Raw genomic sequence first — 20,170 nt, 5'->3', positions numbered from 1 at the left:
GCTGTGTGTGTGTGCTTTCAGATTAAAACACAGTGATTTTATTCCCTCCTTAATCTTAGTGTTTGATGGGCATTTTAAAGAGTACAGTGATTTCAGTGTCCTTTAAAGCTTCTCACAGCAGGATGTCCTAAAATGTTGCAAACAGAAGGCATCAGCCAGGTCTTCAGCAAACTGTGATGTCTTGGAAAGTGGTTTTGTAATGGCTGGTGCAGTCCTTAAAATATATTGTGCACAGTTACCCTCGTTACATTCTTTAATGACAATCTATTTTTAATAAAGCTATTTAGCTTGGTTAATTAGAGCTAGGAGTAAATCTCCTAGTCTGCTGATTAATCTTAGGAAATACCTTAAACCACACCAACGGAAAATGAGGCTGTAAATTAGCTACACATATTTTGACTTTTTATTGGCATGATTTTTATAAGAAAGGTCTTCTTTATAAGAAGAATACAGCAGCTTTGCCTCTGGATGCAACTCATGGAGCTAACCTCCCATGGAAAACAGGGATAGAAAACAAATAGGCCATGGAAAAATGGAAAATAACCCATGCTTGTAATCTTACTGAGGGCTTTTGATATAAACCTTCCTTCCCAGTGCTTGTCCCATGTTTTATGTCAGGACAAGACATAAATAGTAGGAATATAATAGTATCTTATGAAATCTTAAATAGTAGGAATATAATTTGAAAAAAACTAATTATTAGTCTTGAGTTGTTCTGCCCGCAGTCAGCTTTACCAATGTGTATCAAAATTAATAAAATCAGGACAACAGTGATGTAAAAAATTATGAAAATTGGATAGAAGAGAAAAAAGTGTGGAAAAACAAGACGCATTTGTTTTTTCAAAATAGTAATGTAAATAATAAATTGTGTGAAGTATGCATCTATGCATAGAAGTTATGCAGCATTTCTGAGAATTAATAATTCTGTTTTCTGCAGGATTCAGAGTTCCCTGTTGATGCTGAAGGAACCCTGTCCTTTGAGCATGCTAAAGAACACACTCAACCCCAGAAATCTGGACAGTATCAGCTGAGCAGCATTTTGAAGGTGCACGACCTCGCAGTGAGCTGGTAGGAACCATGAGCAGTACATTAATTTTATTATGTACATGTGGAGTTTTATTTTTCAACAGGTCATTGAGAAGCATTTAGTGTAAGTAAATATCTGAAAAATTACTGGCAGCAGTCAGGAGGACTTCCTCTCTGAAGGATGTCACAGTGGAAAAACTGATCATGAAATGCAGTGGGAGTGTAAGTACAGTAAAACACCTGGGCAGAACTTTACAGACTGAGATTTATCTTTTATGTAGGAAGAGTGGGATTTGGTTAGCAGATATCAAAACAGAAACCAGAGATTACTGTAAACTCTGGTTCCGTGAAACTGAATTAGAGTGTTGAATATTTTTGCAATTTGTATTTGATTGTAGTTTATTCCCCTGGGTCAAAAATCGGAAGAGTTTAAATTTAGATTGGCTTGTAAGCAATGACATTTCAGGGCTTGCTAGCTGTAGCTGAGGAAGAATGAACCTAAAAATATATTAAAAAAAAAAAAAAGTAAAAGTTCATAGTAAAGTTCTGACAATTCTGAGACATTGACTGGGTTTGAATATAATTTTAAATTAAATTTTAAAAAGTCTTTATGCATTTAATACTGACAATGCAAAGGTCACAGTTGCTTTGGTAACTGCCGGCATTTTGCAGTAAATAACCACCACAGTGCTGTGAGCTTTGGCCTACGTCAACAGGATTCTGCTTGGGCTTCCAGATGCTCAATTTTGGGTTTCTGTCTGGTTTGCATAAGTTTCTCCCAAATTATATCATCATATGGGTCTAAGCATGAAGGAGAGCTTGCAGCTGGTGTCTCTGTGCTGCTACTCAGAGAAGCCTGTAGCAAATTCACCCAAATCTCACTGGGTTCTTTGGCTTATCTGAAGGACACCAGGTTCAAGAATAGTGTGTGTTTAAAAAAATACAAACCAGAAAGAAAAGCAGTCTGCAGAAGGAAGACACTTCCACACTGGGCAAGATTTTCAGTGGATCAGGGTGGGATAAGCATCTAACTGTGACTCTTCCAGGCTGCAGCAGCACAAGCTGTTGGTGTATCACAGGCTCAAGTCATCATTTCCTTGTTAAAAGTCTGCCTTTACCTGCAGGAAAAGCCAGGTTTCAGTTGCAGAGTACTTCTGAATGTTGTTACAAACTGCTTGTCAATCAGGAAGGATTTAATATGTAATTAAAAGTATTAGATGCTCTGGTTTAACGAAGTTTTTCCATTATTTTGTAGCTGAACAGCAGCAGGTAAATATGTTTGTGTAAGACTATTTCTTGTTTTCTTTATCTTTCTTGAATTATATTTTTATATCATTTCTGTAGATCCTTCTATCCAGTGTTTCTAGTTATTGCTAGAGATACTTAATGTGCTGAGAAATTGTAAGTATTCTTTGCAATTCATAACTGGATATCACACCTTAAGGATACAGTGCCACTTCAGCAAGCAATTTTCTAAAATAAAAATAAATTGGATGTCCTTAAACTTATTTGGAAACACTTTAGTACTTGCTTGGAGAAACAACAACTGTACTGAAAGAACCTGCCAGAGAGGATGTGTGTTTAATTTTATGTACTGCAAATATGATGTTGACTTTCATGTAAATATGCTGCTTTAAAGAAGGTCTAAGATAATGCTCTGAAATTAACTGAAATGCTTCTTTGAAAATGTGATAATATAAAATCATGTAAAGCACAAAAGAATTTTAAGGTGTGCTTGAAAAAATGTAAACAAAGCAACTGAACCATTTCCATTTGCTTAAAAAAGTCTCTGTGTACATTGTGGGGTGGTGTAATTACTACACGTTTATCTAGATCTGAAAAAAACACTTAAAACATATTTAAATTAACAAAAAAATTCCTATATGAATACTGCTACTTAGAATCGGCCTTTTCAAGTGCTGGAAAAGAGAGACTGTCTTGTTTTTTTGGTAGTGCTAGAGGCTGTATGGCAGCCTGCTTTGCCTTTTTTTGACAATATTTCCTACAGTATTTTGTTGAGCACCCTCCTCAATTTCAAGCAAATTTGACAGAGGAATAACAGACTCAGCAAGTTCTGAGGCTCCCAGGACTGTTCCAAGAGAGCAGATCTCTGTTGAAGAAAGAGTCACTTTTAGGATCCTGTTGGCTGCAGGAGACTGAGAACTCAGAGACAGGAGAAGTTGCAAATTTTTTGGTGGGGGAAGAGCTGCAAATGGAGCTCATACCTTATTACATGCTATAGGATCCAATCCCAAGGCATACACATAATGCACACAGAGCTTGGTTTTTTAGTTTGGCACAGCAGCTATTCAGTTCTGAATCTAGTTTTCCAAGAGGTTATTAAATGCATAAATCAATATTTTTCAGAGAAGAATGACTTAGATTAAATTATTTGTGTAGGGAATTAAATAAAAATAGCCCATCTAAAGAAATTCCAAACGTTCACTAAATGTTTTTCTAGTAATTATAATTGTCTGTCTGATTTTACAGACACAAGGGGAAATCCATGTGCACTAGATGAAAATTAAGTTTTTCTGACCTATGAGACCAGATTTTTCTCACCAGAAGCAGTATTTCAAAAGGGCAGAAGAGAATCTGGTTTGTGTATAGGTGTTACTGGGTTCTTCTACATTTCCATAGAAACTGGAGCACCTGCAAATCCAAATTCACAGGTTGTACAAGCTCACATACATTAGTTCTTCAGACCTTCATCAGTATTCATTAAAATGCATCTTAGTGAAGGGGGAGGAGAAATCCCTTGGGAAACCATGTTTATTTGCTGCTAAGCTGAATGATTCCCACTTCTCAAATCATCTCACAGGCATTCCTTTTCTGCATTAAATTCACATTGCTCCAGTGTCCTTTTAAATATCCTGGTGAATCTTACTGTGCCTACAAAGACTGTACTAAGATCTACAGTGGCTAAAGGATCTTCCTTAATCTTACTTGTCCACTTTCTCCTCACTGGCTTTCTGCATTTTTGCTTGAAGCTTTTGTATTGCTTCCCACAAAAATTACCTCTGCAATCACCACATGCAATGCTACATCTGTCATGGTTTAGCTTGTCTTCACTTGGGAAAAGAAAGGTGCCCATACAAACAGTATTCAGGGCATTTTTAATGTTTAGCACAGTGTTGGAAACCAGGAAAATGCCAGGAATTATGGCATGAGATGACTACCCAAGAGGAAGCCGAAAAATAAGCAGTAATCATCTAGGCTGTTTTGGTAATTTTTTAAGATGTCATGGTCCCCCTTTCCCCCTTTCCCCCTTTCCCCCTTTCCCTTAGAGATTCTGTGATTCTATGTTTTAAATGAATATATTACCTACTAGTGTACAAGCATAAATAGGAAATGTATGTTATTCTGATTTACATGTAACCTGATGTTCTCAAATCCTCTGTCCTAGTTTGATAGTTTGTAAAATAAAAAGATAGAAAATTGTTCTAGGAAGCACAGTGCTTACCAGAGCAATGCTCTAATGCTCTGCCTAGGCACAGTAAAAATAGAAAGGTGTAGATAATAGTAAAGAAAAGCAAATACAGCATGTTTAGTGATTATCTCACATTTCCTGATTGGCCCAGGAAATAAAGATAACTTTTCAATAGGGTCTAATTCATCATTATATCTTACTAGACTGTTTTCCCTTATTTTTATCAGTAGATTCCAGAGAAGATTTAAAAAACTTATCTCCTTGGGAACCATGCAAATTGACTTGTGGCATAAAATTGTGTAACTAAAATTAAAGGTACAATCTTGTAGAGCCTTGTGCCAAGAGATGAAGGTAGGAAAGCACTGCAGAACCCTGGATTCTTTTCAGAGGAAAAGAATTCACATTTCCCACTTTTTCTCCTTAACAGCTGAGCACATATATGCACACAGATGCACATCCACATCACACAGAGGAGCCAGCTATGCAGGGCAGGGGATCCTTTGAGTGTTGGCATGAGGAAATTCTTTGGAATTAGATTATAGCCCGAAGTTCTGCTGCAGAATGGGTGGTGTTGGTGTGCACTGACTTTCAGAGTTCCACATGCACTAGGTAAAAGTGAAGGTTTCCATTTGCTTGGTAAGGTGGGGAGGCACAGGGAGTTTGGCAGTGTGTGAAGAACAAGGTGTTTTGTTCTGTTGGTGAGATTTGACACTTGCTCTGGACTATGATTTGGTCTTTTTCATTCTCAGACTTTAGCTTTCTTAGAGTTATAGACTTAAGTAAGATATACTTGTGGGAAGAGCAGGGCATTGAAATTGTGTTGTATGTAAACAAAGTAGCAGTAGTAGCACAGATGATTTTTAAGCAAACATCTTGGTGGGTCTTTTTGTTGCTGCTCCTCTTTGCCAGGAGCTCTGCATGAACATCTCAGAGCAGCTTTGCCATGGTCTGTCTTGTCACTACCCTTGATTTCCTTCTCTGTGATGCCTGTGGAGTTCTGACAACAGTCACCCTGATGGTTTGCTGAGACTGCTGCCTGTCAGACTGACAAATGTTGGCTCCCTTTTTCCTCTGTTCTGCCCATTTGTTTCCATCTCTCTGTTGCCTTAGAGCTGGGGAAGTAATGTCATTTTGTTCTCTCTCTGAACAATGCCAAGCAAAATAGAGTCTGTCTACCAAGAGGTGATCAGTCATATGGATCTTTGTGTCCTTGTGTAACACAGGGTAGGAAAGAGGGTTCAAAGTTCAAAATCCATGAGGAAATTTCCTGTTGAAGAGTTTACTGAGGTAAAAAAAAATCCTTACTAATTATTTAAACTCTCTTCTTGCCTCCTAGGGCATTAGAAAAGATTTTTTAAAATTAAATTACATTTTTCCATTAACAGTAGAACTTTTTTAATTGTGCCATCATATGCTGATTTCTTGCATGAGTAGCCAGAGTGAATTGGAGATTTGCATTAGCAACATGAGCTGCTGCTTAATTTTCCTACAGAAATTATACCTGCTTTTAGAGGAATATTACATACAGGCATCTCTCATATGAGGAAAGTCAGAGAGAGCTGGCGCTGCTCAGCCAGGAGAAAAGAGGGCTCAGGGGCAGATCTCATCCATCAGTGTGCACAAATATTGAAGGGAGGGTGCTAAAAGGTGCCCATAAACACTCACATTAGTGTGTATAAATTAAATTAAGTCTAATAATACTCACAAGTGTATTTATGCTGTTAATTTTCATATCTGCTGAAGAAGGGGAGAGTTGCAGAATTGGATTTTTATGTGTGCTGAAATATTCAAAGACTCAATTTAGCCTCTTTTGAACTATTCAAATTGTGTGTCTTTTAAAAAACAAAAGCAATATGAGTGGAAGCCTGGGTTAATCTTTATCTCCTTGTATATATGACAAGAAATCCCTGATTCTCATGTTTTATTTTCATCTCTCAATTTGATCAGCCTTTGAATATAGTTGAAGAAAGTAGTGCTAGAGGTGGTTAAATGTAAAATTAACAAGTCACTTAGTACATTTTCCACGACACAAGGGACAAAACCCAGCAGCTCAGCTTGGATCACTCTGACACATCAGTCTGTACACTTGTAGTAAAGGTTTTTCATGATGTTTTAAACATTTAACTTTCCCAGATAAACCTGTCAAGTCTTTTAGCATCAAATTAATGTTGTTAATAAATTTTATATCTCTCTCTCTTTGCCATATAGCAAATTCAAGTACTTTCCTTTGAAAAATTCTTGCAATTAATGCCTTTTTTTTTCCCCATGACTGGCCTTTATGAGTAGTATGAATGTGTGTTTAAACTACACATGAAGTTCTTACCCTTCTGCAAAGAAAAAGTGATAAATAACCCTAAAGCCTCCAAGTGTGGGTGCACTCCACATCACTTACAGAGGTTGGGAAGAATATTTGTGTGTGGTGATTGTGAGGGTCCCCAGGACGAGGTGAGAGATGAGAATCTGACTCCAAGTTCTCAGAAGGCTGATTTATATTATATTATATTATATTATATTATATTATATTATATTATATTATATTATATTATATTATATTATATTATATTATATTATATTATATTATATTATATTATATTATATTATATTATATTATATTATATTATATTATATTATATTATATATTATATATATTATATTTTTGTATGTATTTTATATTATATTATATTATATTACATATTCTATTATAGAAATTATATACTAAAACTATACTAAACTCTAGAGAAAGGATACATCAAAAGGCTAGAAAAGAATGAGAATGGAAACAAGAATGTGACTGATTCCTCAGAGTCCAACACAGCTGATGCTGATTGGTCATTAATTAATAACAATTCACATGGAACCAATCAAAGATGCACCTGTTGGTAAACAATCTCCAGAACACATTCCCAAGCAATCAGATAATTATTGTTTTCATTCTTTTCTGAGGCCTCTCAGCTTCCCAGGAGAAGAATCCTGGTGAAGGGATTTTTCATAGAATATCATGGTGACAATTTGTTTGTACCCTGCCAGCCTCATGCATGTCCTTATGTGCCCAGCAGTCCTGTGAGACAGCATTATCCTCTAGTGAAATCATTCCTGCTAGATTGCCCAAGTGGAAGATCCAGAAATTAAATTCATGTCTTCCAAGTCACACTTGAGTGCTTTAACCCTCCGTGGCAGAGTAGCACTGTTTTCTATACAAATTAAGTTAATTTCTGCCTGCATTAAGGCCCATGTTGTAATGGAGGGATTGTTCCACAGACTTACTGTGCAGCTCTGCAGCAGCTTGGACACAGTTTATGTGGAGGGAGCACTGAAGAGGAAAATGTCAGAAGCAGTTTAGCTCCCTGTAATGCAGTTTAATAGAGGGGAAAAGTGAGCTCTCCGTGAATAATCAGTGAGAACTGTGTGGCTCACACTTGGATAAGCTCTGGGAGGCCTTGCTGCCCTGGCAGGAGGAATGCAGAGCTCCTGGCTCCAACCCTCTCACCCTCCTTTGGAGCTTTTCCCATCTAATACAGCAATCAGAAGGGGAGTGAATGATTCCCTTTGGCTCCACCTTTCCTAAATGTTCCTTTGTGGTGGTGTTCGCAGGGGTCAGGATGAGGGAAGAGATGAGAATGGTGACTCCATGTTTCAGAAGGCCAATTTATTATTTTATTATATATATTATATTAAAACTATACTAAAAGAATAGAAGAAAGAATTTCATCAGAAGGCTAGCAAGGAATAGGAAAGAATGATAACAAAGGCTTGTCACTGACTGAGACAGTCCGGACAGCTGGACTGTGATTGGCCGTTGATTAGAAACAACCACATGAGACCAATCACAGATCCACCTGTTGCATTCCACAGCAGCAGATAATTATTGTTTGCATTTTGTTCCTGAGGCCTCTCAACTTCTCAGGAGAAAAACATCCTAAGGAAAGGATTTTTCTTAAAACATGTCTGTGACATTCCTTCCTGTTCATCTCTAAAGCTTTGGGCTATCAGAGTCTTTAGAAGCCTTTTTGTTTCTCATTAGCTCTGTCTGCAGCTCTGGCCACCAGGGATGGCTCCTGAGGAAAGGCCTTGGCTGGAATAGGGACTTGGAAACCATAGCAGCAATAATCTGAAGGATAATCTCAAGGCATGTTGGGTATTTATGGTGCACACATGAGAAGAGCTGGGTATCTCTGTAATTTTATTAGTGAACATCATCTTTACCAGAAAAAAAGGACTATTTTTAGGCAGGGTCAACAGAGGGAAAGAATATAATGTATTTTCTTTTTATTAGCTATCTTCATAGTTAGTAGCAGATTTTGGAGAAGAAGTGCTTGTTTGCAAAAGAAAAGATTGTAAAAAGATATGGTTGTAACTTTATTGAGGCTCTTGTGTATTCTCCATAGAGCCAAAGGTGTGATGCCTGGCAACTGTCACTCTGCTAAATTGCTTGGCTTTTGCTGGTTCTTCCCAATAGTTTGTGCACAGAAAAGGACTGAATAGACTGGGATAGAAATTTTCTGATAAGTGTTTAACTGAAAGCCATCATCCTGTGGTGATCTGACTATTCTGGGCTCCAAATGCACTAAAACCTCAATATTTAATGGACTTGAGAAATGCTCTCAGGTACAGGGTGGGGTTGTTGGGGTGTCCTGGGCAGGGCCAGGAGCTGAAAACTGGAGAGTTCTGGTGGGTCTCTTCCAACTCAGGATATTTTATAATTCTGTAATTCTATATTGAACACATGTAATATATTAATAATAAAAGAAATGGTTTTGACACTTGTCACAGGGGCTGATACACTAACCAAAGACAGTTTAAAAGTAAGTCAGCTTATAAATATATCTCATGTAGTGTGAACAAGATGTGGAGATTTTCTTGAAATGGAGTGTGTTTGTGAGCTTTAAAAAGATACTAATTAGCATGAGGGAATTCATATAATGGGATTTTTTTAGAAAAGAAAAATGCTAAACTTTAGGATTTCTAGAAGGTGACTAGTATGTGTCATGACACTTTCACTTTGACACAATTCTAAATAATTATTCACAAGAAGATCCTCATTGAAGTTGCAGTACTGAATTTTTCTTGTGAACTTAAAAGCCATTTACATTTTTATTATATTCAGACCTACTACTTGTCAAGAAACAAATACTTTCTTTAGGATGGTTAGAAGTTTTGTTTTGATTTCATGTACCACTTCTTACATTTTCTAGTACTTGGCAATGAATTTTTCCATGTAAAGAAATACATATCTCTGGGGAAAGTAAATTTTTTTAAAAAGTTGAGTTTGTAGGCAGTCACAGCAAGATTTGTGTACAATTAGCCCATAAATGAGTGGTTTGTTTTCTGGGAAAGTTCATTGTGGACTGATCTTCCTGAGAACCAGAGAGTGTTCAGGAATAATATATTGTGGTAGAAAGAAAGGAAGAGGAACATAATAAAAATATAACATAAGGCCAAATTAAAAATATATTCTAAATAGAAGTAACTTTTATAAATACAAGAATAATGCATAATGTTCAGAAGTCATCAGAGGGAGTATGTAGGGTTGCTCTTGCTGTGCTTCAATGAGGAATTTTACTTGCCAAAGCATTTAATACATTGCAATTAATACCATTAAGCACTTTTCATTCTTTGATACTATCCTGTAGCAATTGTAAACTGATTTATTAATGCTTGTGGTCTTCCCTTATTCTCAGTCTGACCTGTGAAAAGCTGTGCATGTATTACAAACCTGTACTGGCTGGGGTAATAGAAACTGAAATCACTGCCACTCATGGGTAGACCAGTTCCATAAGCCAAATATAAAATCACTGAAGGTTTAGGGTATTTATGATTGCAGAGATTTAGAGATACAGCACTAACACAGAGATGCATAAAGATGGCAGTTTCCATTTGTGTAGCTCTAGTTCCTAATCCCTGTGGCTTGGGAAATCTCATATCAGTGCTTTATCTTACAGGATGTTAATAGCTGTAGTTTTCAAAAAAATCTTCTGTAGATTTTTTGCTATATAAATATTTTTAAGTGAGTTTTCAATAATTAAAATGAGCATAGTACTTGAACTATAGTAGCTGCAGTGTCTCTGAAGGAAAGCGAGATAAATATAAGAAATTTAAAGAAGAAAGTGTAGGTGTATTTACTGTTGTTTGAGTGAGTAATTACACAGCTGGCCAGAAGGGAAAGAATTATTAGATTTTGGGCAGACTTGCTGTGTTGTTGAATAAAACTTCCTAAGTACAAAAGAGCAATAAGGAGAAATACCTGTGAAAACTACAAGAATGATACAAACCCTCCTAGTGATGATTTCCTGTTTATTCCATTCTGATTCCAAAATTTCCTTCATGGTAAATTCTGAAAACATCAGTGTTGACACAGTTGGAGCTATGCACCTGTTAAGACTGACAGAAAAAGTAAAACTTGAACTCAGTCTGAAAGGTAAAATTTTCAAAATGCTTAAAAGTATGTTCAAGTCTCATGGGAAGAGAGTGAATTCCTGTGGGTTTCCCTTGAAATGTTGAAGCTGAATTTTAGAGGTTTGTTGGCCTGTTCACACCACAATTCCCTCCATGTTCCTCTACTTGTGATTTCAGTTCCTAATCTTTCAGAAGGATCCCCCTGGAGAATTTCCAGCACAAAAAACCCTCCAAATAGAATTGGGCAAGAAATCAAGCAGTAGAGAATCCTCTATATTCTGAGTGCTTGGCCAATGTCTGCCTTTCTTTAAAACCACTTTTCAGTAGCTTCACTTCTGTAGCTGATGCCCATTTTTCTTGCAGTATTTTAGGCCAGGATACCTGTTTCTTGCCATAGTCAATAGGACTTGGAATGGCCTGCCAGTACCAGGAATTCAGTGATAGACTTTTAACCCTTGGTTTTGATGGAAATGCCATAAAATCCAGGGGCTGGGCATTGTCTGCAGTGGTGCTTCTGTTCTATTCCCCCTGGATGCCAGGAGGAGGGGGTGTCCTTGTGCTGGAACAAGTCCTCAGGAGCTGCTAGAAGATGCATGGCAGTGGTGAGTTGTGGTTATGGGTTCATATACTGGATAGACTTTAATTGTTGCTGTTCTAATTACTTATGACTTGTGAGCACCATCATTAGATCACACAGGTTTGTGGTTTTTTTGTTCTGTGCAGATCAGGTAAAGAGTAAGAGATCCCTAGCTAGGGATTTGGGAGCTATGAAAGGGAGCAGATATATGGCAGCAATAATCTTACTTGAATATTTTCACTAATGCTCAAATTTTCAGGGGTTGTGCTTGACTTCAGGGACAAACTTTCTGTATCATGTAAGTACCCAAATTCTAATTCAGATCCAGCTTTCAGCAGCTACTCTGCAGGTGTATAAACAAACATCCATATTGCAGAAGAGACCAATTCTCCTATGGAGACTCAGACAAAATGACTACATTTCCTGGGGGATGCTCAGCATATCCTGAAAACTTCATTCCAATTGTAGATGTTGCTAAGATTTGAAAATCTGTGGAGTTTTTAGTTCACTCTTAATCTAAATCATTAAATTCCTATTAACGTTTTTCTATCATCAAAGTAGGACAGATGAGGTGAGTAACAATTTGCTTCTGTCAAACCAGACAAAAGAAAGTCTTGATTTTGATTTTTCACTAATTGATACTAAATGGTAGAATAGTACTTGTCAGCTTTTCTTGGATCTCTTTCTTTCCTTGTTTCAAACCAATTAGATTTATAACTCTTAAATTATAATCAAAACAGAACTGATGGAGATTTCAGTTTCTGGGCCCTGGGATGTAAATGTTGGCATTTGAAATAAAAATGTCACCCAGGTGAATGTTTGTCTAAGGCTGTGATCATCCTTGTTTCCTTGTGAGAGCTCATAATCATGGAAGTTAATGGACTGCAACACTGGAAACTGTTTCTACATCTATCAGGGCTATTTCCAGATTGAACTTCTGTTGATATTTATTTGTTTGGGTTTGTTTTTTCCCTTAAAAATAAAGCCATCTGTGTGTGAAATGGCGTGTTTTAGGCACAGTGTCCAAAACAAAACGAGTTTGTTTTATTAAAATTTATGGATTATAGTTTTCCATATAGCTGCAGACAGTGTTTTTTATCTTGCTTTGTTTTTGTACTTTGATTTTAATATTAATTCAGAAAGAGAGGTTATTTTGAATATTTTCCATTTATGTCTTGTATTAAAATGACCAAGATTGTGCTTTGCTAGAAAGGGAGCTTCCTTAATTGAAATGTTATCATATACTGGACAGAGAACTGGTGGAGTCAGCATCCCACACCATCACTACCTCCCTTTAAAAGATGTGTGGATGTGGCACTTGGACACACAGTGGCCTTGGCAGTGCTGCCTTGATGTTGGACTTGATCTTAGAAGTCTTTTCAACCTTAAAGAATCCATAATTCTAAATAATTTTATGGATGTATGAATGCTGATTATTTTGTAACACCCTCTTCTGGTTAGTAATTGATCTTTTGCTATCAATTGAAATTTTGTCCTTCATTCTTGGTATTTGGGTAACGTGGGTTAGGGTCAGTGTATTGCTCTCCTTGTTTTTCTGCTCATTGTGGCATTGCTGCATTTTGATAAAATGAAATTGCTATTAAATGGTGTGTGCTATCCCTCATGGAACCACAGCAATGAACCCATTCTGATTTATTTATTGATCTCTTTTGTAGAGTAGTTACAGTTTCTTTTTGAGATTCTTTGAATTGAAATATGTTTGGGTTTTTAAACTTAAAATCAATGAAGTTCCCATGCTTCTGTTTGGTATTTGTTTGCTTTTTCATATGTTTGAGTTATGGATTGAAACTGCTGGGAAATCAAGCCTCATAATTCTGCTAACCAACTATAAATCAAATTCTAAGACAACTTTAAGATGTTCAGTAAAACTTTACAGGAATTGATGCTGCCAAATGCTCTAGTGCTTCTCCAAGCACTGCTATTCTAACACAGCCTTCTTATACAAATGTCTGTTTTAGTAAAATATGTGCATAGTTATATCACTGCTTTCAAAGGCAGAAGTACCAGCAGCCAGAAACGAGCAGCACTATGTGCTCACATGTTGGGAAATTTTTTCTGGTGCAGTTTTGAGTAGTTTTTCAAGCTGGATTCATATCAGAGAATCCCAGAATGGTTTGGGTTGGAAGGGACCTTAAAGCTCATGTTGTTCCAACTCCTGCCACGGACAGGGAGCCTTCCACTGTCCCAGGTTGTTCCAAGCCCCATGCAACCTGGCCTTGGACACTTCCAGGGATGGGACTTAGATAGTAATTTTTGATCCTGTGGATGGTACATCCTTTAGATACTCCACAGTACTAACTGCATTGTTCCTGGCTGGTGTTTGGGGGAGGCAGGGAGGCCAGAAAATTCTTTCTGTGCTGTGAACACTGTTTAAATGGATCAGCTACCTCTCAGGAGAGGGACAGTGGCAGGGGAAGGACAAATGAGACAACAGCAAATGAAGGAAGATTGATGGCCACTTGGAGAGTTTTCTGTCTAAAACTGACTTCCTTGCACTTCTGAGCACTCAGGGCAAAAATAGAAACAAAATATGTTGTTTTAATGCTGTAACCTGATCTAGTGGCAAGGAAACATCCATGAAACTCAGTGTGCCTTAAAAAATGAAGCAGTTTTTGGGGTCTGAATTTAATTCACTAGCTAATAATGACATATGGGCTAGCATGGCTTATATGAAAATTGGTGCCTTTGATACTGAAATGTCCTTTAACCTCATTTTGTGTTGCATGTGGTTATATAGCAAAAACCACTCTGGTGGATGGTTCAGGCATTAAAGGTATTCCAATGTGTGCCATTGCTGACATAATGGAGCGCTCCAACAGATGTGATACTTTGTGGACTTTAAACTTCCTAGACAATGAAGTGCTTCGACATGCTTTTCGTGTGAGTATGTGTGCCAAGGTCTGCAATACTGCAGTTATAGTTCCATTATGCAAGATGAAGTGTATCTTTGGGGAAAGGACCAACACAAAGAGTTTTTATTCAAATGTAGATAAAGAAGTACTGAAAATACTTCATAGAAAAGTGAAGTCACAAGAGAGTTCAAAGAGTAGAAAACGGAATGTAACATTGTGCGAGTATTCAAGGATTTTAAAGTCTTCAGGTTTGTTTTTGTTAGGTTGGCTGGTTTTTTTCTTGAAAAGAAGACATGTTTTATCTTTGATACATTGGGAAATAAAACTGCTTGGGTTTGGGCCTGATTTTTGCCTTGAGTTTAGAATTGTGTGACCTTGCAGTTGGGAACTTTGGACACAAATGGAGCTGGGTTGTGCACAGTCATGCTTGGAGGAGTGTGGGGAGAAGGACAGAGGAGAAGACAGAATAAAATATGTCAGTTGGTACAGTTTGAGTAGAACAAAGATGGGACTGTGGCATAACTTGGATAGTCATTGAAACTTTCTGAGGGCGTTTTTGGATGAGTTAAACAGTAGGTGCCAAGTCTTTACAAACAATTTCTAATCCATGAGCATCCTCAGCCTGGTTTTATGTTTAAACAATGCACTACTTGCCTTTGTTTGCTTCCTCATCTCTTTAGGGTTGGATATTACCATCCTTCAGTATCACTTCTTGAGCTCTTCATCCTCTTTAGATCAACGGTGGTGTAAGATTGACTCTGTTTCTGTGGTAATTTAGACAGATTGAACAAAATGCTCTCTAATAAGCAGGAGTGAGAGAACGGGAGCATAAAGTCCATATGGAAAGGGCATATTGATGGAGCAGTTTATCACACAGTAACAGTTATAACTTAGGTTAGAGCTCTAGCTCTGAAAGGTTTATTATGTGTAATTGTGATAATAAATCATTGTAAATTTCCCTAGCATTTAAAATGATTTTTAAATACCATACTTGTGTAAGATTTTTTGTAAGTCCTGTGGGAATTATTTAATGTTAAACTGAGGATTTTGGCGTTTTTAATGAGCTGGGAGTATGTGCAGAGTGTTTTGGCAGTATTTCAGTTTTTGTAGATTACTTGGATCTGTTAATTAATACAGCCCTTTGAGACTTTTTTGTGAAAATTAATGGGTTCCCTGAAGAATAACATTCCAAATGCTGGAGATCTACAAGACTTTGGAGACGAGTGCTATTTTAAATTATGCCAGAGTTTACTAGATTAAACATTATCTGTTGATGTGAGAAGGACAAAAATTCACAAGGGGCATGCTAAATATAAACCACCTTTTTTTTTCTTCCTTATCTATGCAAAATATATTAATTAAAGAATTTTTTGATAATATGAAGATTAAGAAATAAATAAGTGGGAGGGCAACATTTAAAAATAAAAGCAGAACAATATTCCCAAGAAGAGAAGCACTCCATGAATCCCTTTAGGGGTTGTTCTCCCCCTCCCTATACATCTGGCAGTCTTCATGCCTTAGACCCAGGAACTGGATCTGCACTGGTTTTGAGCAGGCTGACACTGGAGGTGTTTTGACCAAGAAACTGAGCCAGTGTTAGCCTGGGAGAACTGGGAGTTTTCCCCCTCATGTTTAGGAAATGTAGTGGTCTAGGCTTCTTTGACCTCTGTGTGGAAGCAGTATCAGCAGGACGGTGCCTGTTTTGAACCATAGCATGAATTAGCTTTCTTTACCAGCCATCAACTCAGCAGTCCTGGGGTGTGTGAGGAGGAGCAGTGCCAGCCGGTCAGGGAGTGATGCTGCCCCTCTGCTCAGCCCTGGGAGGCACCTCTGCACTGCTGTGACCAGCTCTGGGATCATCAGGACAGGAGGGACATGGAGCTCCTGGAGCAGGGCCAGTGGAGGCTGCAAAGATGAGGAAGGGCCTGGAGCATCTCCCAGCTGAGGAGAGGCTGAGGGAGCTGGGGCTGTTCAGCCTGGAGAGGAGCCCCAGCTGAGAGGAGCCTCAGCCCTGGGTGTCCCTGTGTGCAGGGAGGGCTCAGAGCAGGGCCCAGCAGTGGCACACCAGGAATGGGCAGGGACTGATGCTCAGGAAGTCCCACCTGGACAGGAGGAAGAACTTTTCAAACAGAGACCAGAGAGGGTGTGGTGCTTCCTCACTGCAGACCCATCTGGACACAATCCTGTGCCCTGGGCTCTGGGATGACCCTGCTGGAGCAGGAGGTGGGACCAGATGAGCCACTGTGGTCCCTTCCAGCCTGAACCATTCTGGGGTTGTGTGATTAAATGGATGGCGAATCGTTGATCTGATCTTTATTATGATTCCCATTACTGTAATTGTGCCTTGATCTGTGCTCTCATCGCTTCCAGCTGTTCCTCTCTGTTGTCTTTGGAGCAATCTGTTGTTGAGTGTAAGCTGGGATTTGTTGGCACACAGATAATATCTGAGCAATGCTGCGAGGCACATCTTACAACAGATCTTACACATCTTACATCTTTCCAAGCTTAGATTCGTTACTTCTGCTATGTATTGTCAATGTGATATATTAATTCTCTTGGTCTTCTACTTTGTGTATCATTTGGAAGTTTTTTGCTGAGTCTTGCTGTTTGTACTCCACAGAGGGGGTTTGGTTTTCATTCTTGACGGCTCCAGTGTTTGTATTGGATTTGTGTCACACACTCCAGTCTATTCTAGCCTAACTCAGAGTGAGGCTTGATGATACTCACCCCTCTTTTTTTTTGCCTTTCTACCTGCTGATAACTTTTCTGTTGGGTAAAACCTTTTTCCATGGTGTTTTTTGTTTGCTTAGGGGTTTTGTGGGATTGGTTGGTTCATTTGTTTTTGTTGGGTCTGTCCTTTTTGGGGAAAGCCACATTGAACAGGTAAAGGAACTTGAACAGTTTCATTTACTCATCCTTCCTTTGTGATCAAGTGCTTCTCTTTCAGTTGCTGAGGTCAGATGAGCTCTGTGACAGCATGGTGCTGTTCCTCAGAGAAGGACAAGGAGCAGGGCTGTAGGTGCCTGTAACAAGTGTAAGCACCTTATTAAAATCAGAGGGAGGTTGAGGGGATTTTGAGCACCTCAGCATTAATTTTACACTGGGAGCTGCTCTTTGCTGTACCCTTTCTGCCTTTGAAATTAAGTTTTTTGCTATGCTTTAGAGCACACGGTGATGGATGCTTTTCAGTTTGAAAGTTATTCTTTCTAGATAAAAGATAGCCCACCTCAGCCAAGGCTACATTTGTGCGAATGAAGTCACATGAGGCTCCTCTCGGGTGCTGTCAGTAACACTCATTACTCCTTTAATTTAGAACTGTGGTCTAGCTTTATCACCAAATTTAGAATTTAATTTGTGTGTTAACTTTGATTTTGTGACCCACTCATACCATCAGCAGAACCTCTCAGCCGAGTGAAGGATTTCAAAATAATCACCCCAGTCTTAAGCTTGATTTAGGATGTTAATTTGCTGTGAAATTCACATGTTTCCAACCCTTTTACAAGTCTTAAATACCTACTGCTTCCTGAGTGATGTGTTCTTTTGCTGAGTGGCTGACTGACAGTTCTTACCCCGAGTGAAAGGGACAATCAAGGGGTACTTTTTTCTGGGTCAAAAGGCACCAGCTTTAATACAGTTCTCATTCTATGCTGTTACAAGCCCCACGGAGTGTCTTATACTTCTTATTGCATTTGAAAGTAATAGAATAGTGTTAGTGGATGTGATTGGATGGTAAATGAAAGCTCTTTCATTGTAAAAATTGGGTGTTCAAGGCATTTAGGAGCTTCTGTGAATTAAATGGCACGGAAGGGACATGAGAAATCTCAGCTTCTTGTCCTGAGAAAATGGAAAAGCTTACAAAATTCAGGTGATAAAATACCTGTTAACAAGATGGCTTAGGCTGTACAGACATTAGTTTTTGCTTTCTGAAGATTTGTACAGACTTTCTGCAAGGAATCTCTTGCCTGTATAATGGGAGTGTTTGTTTGGAGGGGAAAAATAATGATAAAGGCATTATAATGCTTGCTGATATGTAAGTACATTAAAAGGTAAGTAACCCCAGGTTTGGCACCTGGAGACCTCTTGCAGGCGCCTGTTACTTTTGAGATGCTGACAGCAGCTTTAGGAGGCAGAAGAGTTTGTTCTGTCAATCAGCAGGAGCAGAGAAGATGCAATCCCCTAGGAACTGCTCTTACACTTATGACCTATAAACTCTTTAAATATCAGAGATTATTTGCAGTAAGCCAATTCCAGTGTTGGTGATTCTTATAATGCTGTGACAAGCTTCAGGGGTTACCTTGGGTTCTTCCCCTTTTTGTTGGTTTAAGTCTTACTTTGTGTGACTGAATATGTGACCAAACACAGGAGAATCCTTTTCTTTGGTAAAAAATCAACAACAAATGCAGCTAATAAAAGAAAGCTGTGTGGAGAGCCATTCAAAACCAGGAGAATGTTTGGGATTTTTTTATTTCCCCTGTTTGCTTTTAAAATCTATTATTTTAATATGACTTTATGTTTGTAGAACCAGACAGCACTTCTGCCAGCAATTCACTTTAGCTAAGGACTCTTCACAGTGTTTGATATTCAGACCTGCATTTGTCACTTTAGCAGTCTTTTATGTTCAGATGACATCTCCTCTTGCTTTTGCCTTTTTGTTCTATTGATTCCTTTAGGCACTTGATGTATTTTTTTTCTTCTTTTCCCTCCATGTGTGTAAACATTCTTTAGTTTCTTATGAATTCATGTTGTATTTTAATCTGTGGAGGTGTTGGGTTGTTTTTTTACCTATTCTGGGTTAGAGGCTTTTGAGTTTTAGAAGGTTGTGTTGGTGTATTGATGTGTTTCATAAAGGCTGCTGAATAAAGCCCAGCAGTGTTCCCTGGCACTCAGAAATCAGTGTAATTGTAGTTTGGAGCAGACTGCCAGGACATTGGAGTGCTGTAAACCCCGTGACTTCCCAGAGAGTGACCCAGTCCCATGACTCCATTGCAGCACTGTTACCTTAGACTGCAGGTGATGAATTTCATGTGCTAGTAAGTGGATATGTGAAAATCTATTTACCCTTTAACTCCTTTTTTTAATCTGTTTTCATTCATACTGTTATATAGAACGTGGATAAAGGTCCTGTAGAGCTTGGCAGTGTGACCCTTTCCTTCCTTAATTATTCTTTGTAGGGCTGATGTTTAAATAATGCAGTTGTACAAAATAATACAATGTAATTTAGGTTTTTTATAGAGAAATCACCCAATTTTCCATTTCTCATGCAAACCTCTATGCATTCAATTTTAACATGTTTATAATAACCTTTTTCAACAGCTGTTGCTGGATTTAACAGTAAGAACTTAACTGTAAACATTTCATAGTTAAGTAAATTAAATGGAATTTGGAATACTTCACTAATGGAAAAATCATGCAGTTCTTATTGAAAATTTGTAAAAATATAGGTTTCAGTAATGCCAAGCTTTCACTTAACAACTGAATGCCTTTCTGCTCACCCAAAAGGCAAAAACTGAATGACAAATGATGGCACTGCAGTCTCCTCTTGCTTTATGTCATGCCATTATCAGTATTTTATTCAAACCCACTGGCATTTCTTGCATGGTGCAATAACCTCACTCAGCAGGAAATGCACAAAATAAATAATTGCAGTTTCTCCATTAGCATGGACTTGCTCAGTTTGCTGCAAGTGGAGTGGGATGAGAAGAATTAATGGAGTCACAGGCAAAGGCCCCAGAGCAATAATGATTGAGGGATATTAAATTAACAAGTAATTGCATTAAATTAAAGTCACAGTCCTGTCTTAATCCACAATACATTTCTTAGAGCTGAATTGTGGCCTTCTGTGTTTCTCTTACTCTTGGGGTATGGAAATCT

The 20,170-nt window shown here is 38.1% G+C and overlaps 1 protein-coding gene across 1 annotated transcript in view; it reads left to right on the top strand.

Moving 5' to 3' along the window:
- Positions 1 to 20,170, top strand: part of SPAG16 (sperm associated antigen 16) — a 380,495-nt gene that overhangs the window by 52,985 nt on the left and 307,340 nt on the right. Inside the window, exon 10 of the mRNA XM_030952751.1 lies at positions 938 to 1,068. Within this exon, the coding sequence (XP_030808611.1) occupies positions 938 to 1,068 (131 nt within the window). The remainder of the gene's footprint in view (positions 1 to 937; positions 1,069 to 20,170) is intronic.

This window comes from Camarhynchus parvulus, chromosome 7 (assembly GCF_901933205.1).
Source record: "Camarhynchus parvulus chromosome 7, STF_HiC, whole genome shotgun sequence".
Lineage (NCBI taxonomy): Eukaryota > Metazoa > Chordata > Aves > Passeriformes > Thraupidae > Camarhynchus > Camarhynchus parvulus.
Note: the sequence above shows the minus strand (reverse complement) of the source record. Positions and strands in the feature narration are given on the sequence as shown.